Here is a 3,710-nt window from a genome sequence, read left to right on the forward strand (position 1 = left end):
GGCTGATGTACTTGTAATGACAGTTATCATTTTGCTTCTAATATGTACAACTCTTAATTGAACAGGAAATGGCATCCATTCCAACTGTGGCAGAAAGTCAGGGGAGGAAAAAGCATTTTTCTATGCTTAAAAAGTCCCTCTAATTCATTCACATAAAAACAATGAACAATTATATCATTATATAGGTTATTTTGTGGTAGAATTGCAAACTAAAGACTGAATTCTCTGTCCAGATATTCTGTAAATGCAAATTATGGTTCTTCCTGGCAGAACCATCTTTAAAACATCAATGACATTGCGTTACTCTATCTGAAACATCGCTTTACTAACTTTACCTTAAACATTAGTTAGCACTGTGACTTTTCCATCGAGATTGTCGTTTTCTCTCCTTCATTTTCCCTTTTTTTTTTTTTCTATTTAGAACTGGAGAAGTAGAGGCCAGTAATGGGAAACCACACAAAAGTGACAGTGTTTATCCTAGCAGGTTTGACTGATGACCCACAATTGAAAGTTGTATTATTTATCTTCCTGCTTCTCACCTACTTGCTAAGCATCGTTGGCAACTTAACCATCATCACACTCACCCTGGTGGACACTCACCTCAAGACCCCCATGTATTTTTTCCTTCGGAATTTTTCATTCTTAGAAATTTCCTATACTACTACATGCATTCCTAAATTGGTGGCTATTATGGCAACTGGTAACAAAACCATTTCCTATAACAGTTGTGTTGCTCAAGTGTTTTTTGCCTTCCTTCTTGGAGCATCAGAGTTTTACCTGCTGGCAGCTATGTCCTACGACCGCTGTGTTGCCTCTGTGAGCCCCTGCATTACACCACCATCAAGAACACCAAGATCTGCATGCAGCTCGTCCTCAGCTGTTGGTTTGCTGGTTTTTTTGTCATCTTTCCACCACTCATCTTAGGCCTAGACCTTGACTTCTGCGCCTCCATCATTGTCGATCATCTCTACTGTGACGCTTCTCCCCTCCTGCATATCTCCTGCTCAGACACACAGCTTCTGGAGATGATGGCATTCATCTCAGCTGTGGTAACACTCGTGGTCACGTTGGTAATGGTGATAATATCCTATACCTATATTGCCTTGACCATTCTAAGAATCCCTTCAACTAGTCAGAGGAGAAAGGCTTTTTCAACATGTTCTTCTCACATGATTGTGATATCCCTTTCTTATGGCAGCTGCATCTTCATGTATGTTAAACCATCCGTCAAACAAAGAATATCTCTTTCCAAGGGAATTGCGGTGCTCAATACCTCCATTGCTCCACTTCTGAATCCTTTCATCTACACCTTACGGAACCAAAAAGTGAAAAAAGCATTTATGAATACGGTGCACAGGGTTGTTCCTTTCTCAAATAAATGAATATCCTATTGCATTATATAGAGAGGAAAGGAACAAAGGAGTCTCAGATAACACCGGTGTATCCAATAGTAGTTGTTTAGTTTCTATCAGAGAATTTTTAACATTTACGAGTATTTCAATTACAGATGAAAACCTTTGTTGGCTTACCGGTTTATTTTAAAAAACTAATAATGAAATACAATGTTTATTTGATGTTCTCATACTCAAAAATCTACCTCAATAAATTGGGATACTTCTGATGCTAATTGGATACTGCATGTAAATAACTGTTAAATACGGAGAGCAATGCTTGCTCAATGTATTTATTCTTTCCAAATCATCATAGATATAGCTATATACATATATAGCTATGTCTCCTACCAGTGAATCTAAAATGTAAAGTAAACTAAACACTTTCTTACAGAATTTCAAACTTTAGGTCAGCATTTGGTATTTCAGGAACTCAAACCAATTTCTGTGTTGTGACCAGAATTTAAAAATATTAATATAATAAAAAATGTTTTCACATACACACGTTTCATGATATTTTTTCCAGAAATGTGGTACATCAGGTTATAACTTCTTTTTCATTTCTTTTTTATTTTAACTATGGATATAGATTTGAAGAAAATACATTAGAAATTACTGTCTAAAAGAGCAGAATGAAATACAGCTAGGAAGGAAAATACTTAAGTATATAATTGACTGAACAATTATATAGGTTGTGCACAATTTGTTAATGAACTGAATCTTAAAAGATATTAGAGTCATGAATATGTTTCAAGAGTAATGGTTATTTAAATAATTGATTATGTTTTTTCCTTGATCATTTATGTGTATACTTTCCCCACTTTGGGGATCACTTTTTAGGATCTAATAATCCTGGAGCACTATCTAACTTTTAGAAATTTCAAGAGCACAGAAAGCGAAAAAAAAAAATACATATAACATGTTGAGACAACCTAATAAAAGTAAAACCTACGGCTCTCTCAATATTTATTTTCACTTTTATTGTGTTACGTGCCAATCAGGATAAGTTTCCTTAAAACATACTATCCAAGTTAAACCATTAATTTGTCTTTGAGCTATACCGAAATGCTTTATTTGTATCGTTTTAAATGTCTGTCATCTACTAGTCATTTACCATAAAGGATGTTCTGTGACTCTTAGGAACAGTCCAGCACTGCTAAACCAAGACTTTCCCATTCCTACTTCTTCCCACTCCCAGGCAGATTAAAGTTACATCATCTGTCTTCTCTGGTACTTCAGTAAGTCTATGACATATCACCTCACGTTATATCTAATAGAATCACTCCTTTTGGCCTCTGAATTCTGAATCCCTGGGTAATTTAATAGTGCTGTCATTTTTTGAAATTGGATCTTGAACAGTTAACATAGCTTCTTAAAAACAGGTAAAACATATCTTAAGAGAGCTTCCACCAGAATCGCTGAAATAATTTACCCTGAAATGCTTTCAGCTTTTCTTATCTAGTGAGGGAAGCTGACCAACAAATATGATATAAAAATAAGATTTCTATTTTGTCAACTACTCACTAAATTACAGGAACTGTTGGTGTTTAAATGTAATTCTGGAAACAATAGTGTGATACAATAATTATTATTAGCATTCTTCATAGGAGCAACAGATAGCTCAGTAAGGATAAGACCATTTCGATAGACACAGAACTAAAAACTAGAATTGTGAAAATGCAAAGTCAGGAATGCTTAGTTTTCATTACTCCTATTGAGGAGCAATGAATTATGTAATGATTAGTAAAAGATTACATAGTAGTAATAATTAGAAGTAATGATTAGTAAAAGAGGAGAACAATAATACGTGGATATGGATCAAGAGAAATGGAGAAATAGATAAAATTAATGTTCTTCTTAACAGGTGCTTAAATTGGGACCTTAGAGAAAGCGGCTAAATAAGTACGTCATAGAAATGCTCAGTATAAAGTATTGGTAAGAGAACATGAAAGAGTTAAATAATAATGTAAAAATAATATGGGTAATTACAAAACTCAACAATTATAACTTCCAGGATAATTCTGTTAGGACCTATTAAAAACACGTGTTTGGGTAAATCTGGGCAATTTGTAAATGGTAAAATAAATATTTGAGTGTAAAGAAAATGTGGAACTCAAAGAGTTAAAAGTAATGAAGATGTTTGCAAAAATAATAAAGTGAGGATCATAAGAAACTATTGAAGACCACTACCCCCTCAGGAATGCGGCAGCATAATAATTGCAACAAATACCTAACTCTGGTTTGAAAATCACACAGATATGCAGATCAACTTTGTATGGTTTTTTACAATGATAAATGAGTTGAAGGAATCATAAATTA

At 34.2% G+C, this 3,710-nt stretch overlaps 1 protein-coding gene across 1 annotated transcript; it reads left to right on the forward strand.

Annotated features, from left to right (window-relative positions):
- Positions 1–444: 444 nt before the first annotated feature.
- On the forward strand, positions 445–1,382 carry LOC103551498 (olfactory receptor 6C74-like). The gene is given in 2 exon segments (XM_008521029.2): positions 445–811; positions 814–1,382. Coding segments are annotated over 2 exon segments (936 nt in total).
- Positions 1,383–3,710: the final 2,328 nt, after the last annotated feature.

Source organism: Equus przewalskii, chromosome 5 (assembly GCF_037783145.1).
Source record: "Equus przewalskii isolate Varuska chromosome 5, EquPr2, whole genome shotgun sequence".
Lineage (NCBI taxonomy): Eukaryota > Metazoa > Chordata > Mammalia > Perissodactyla > Equidae > Equus > Equus przewalskii.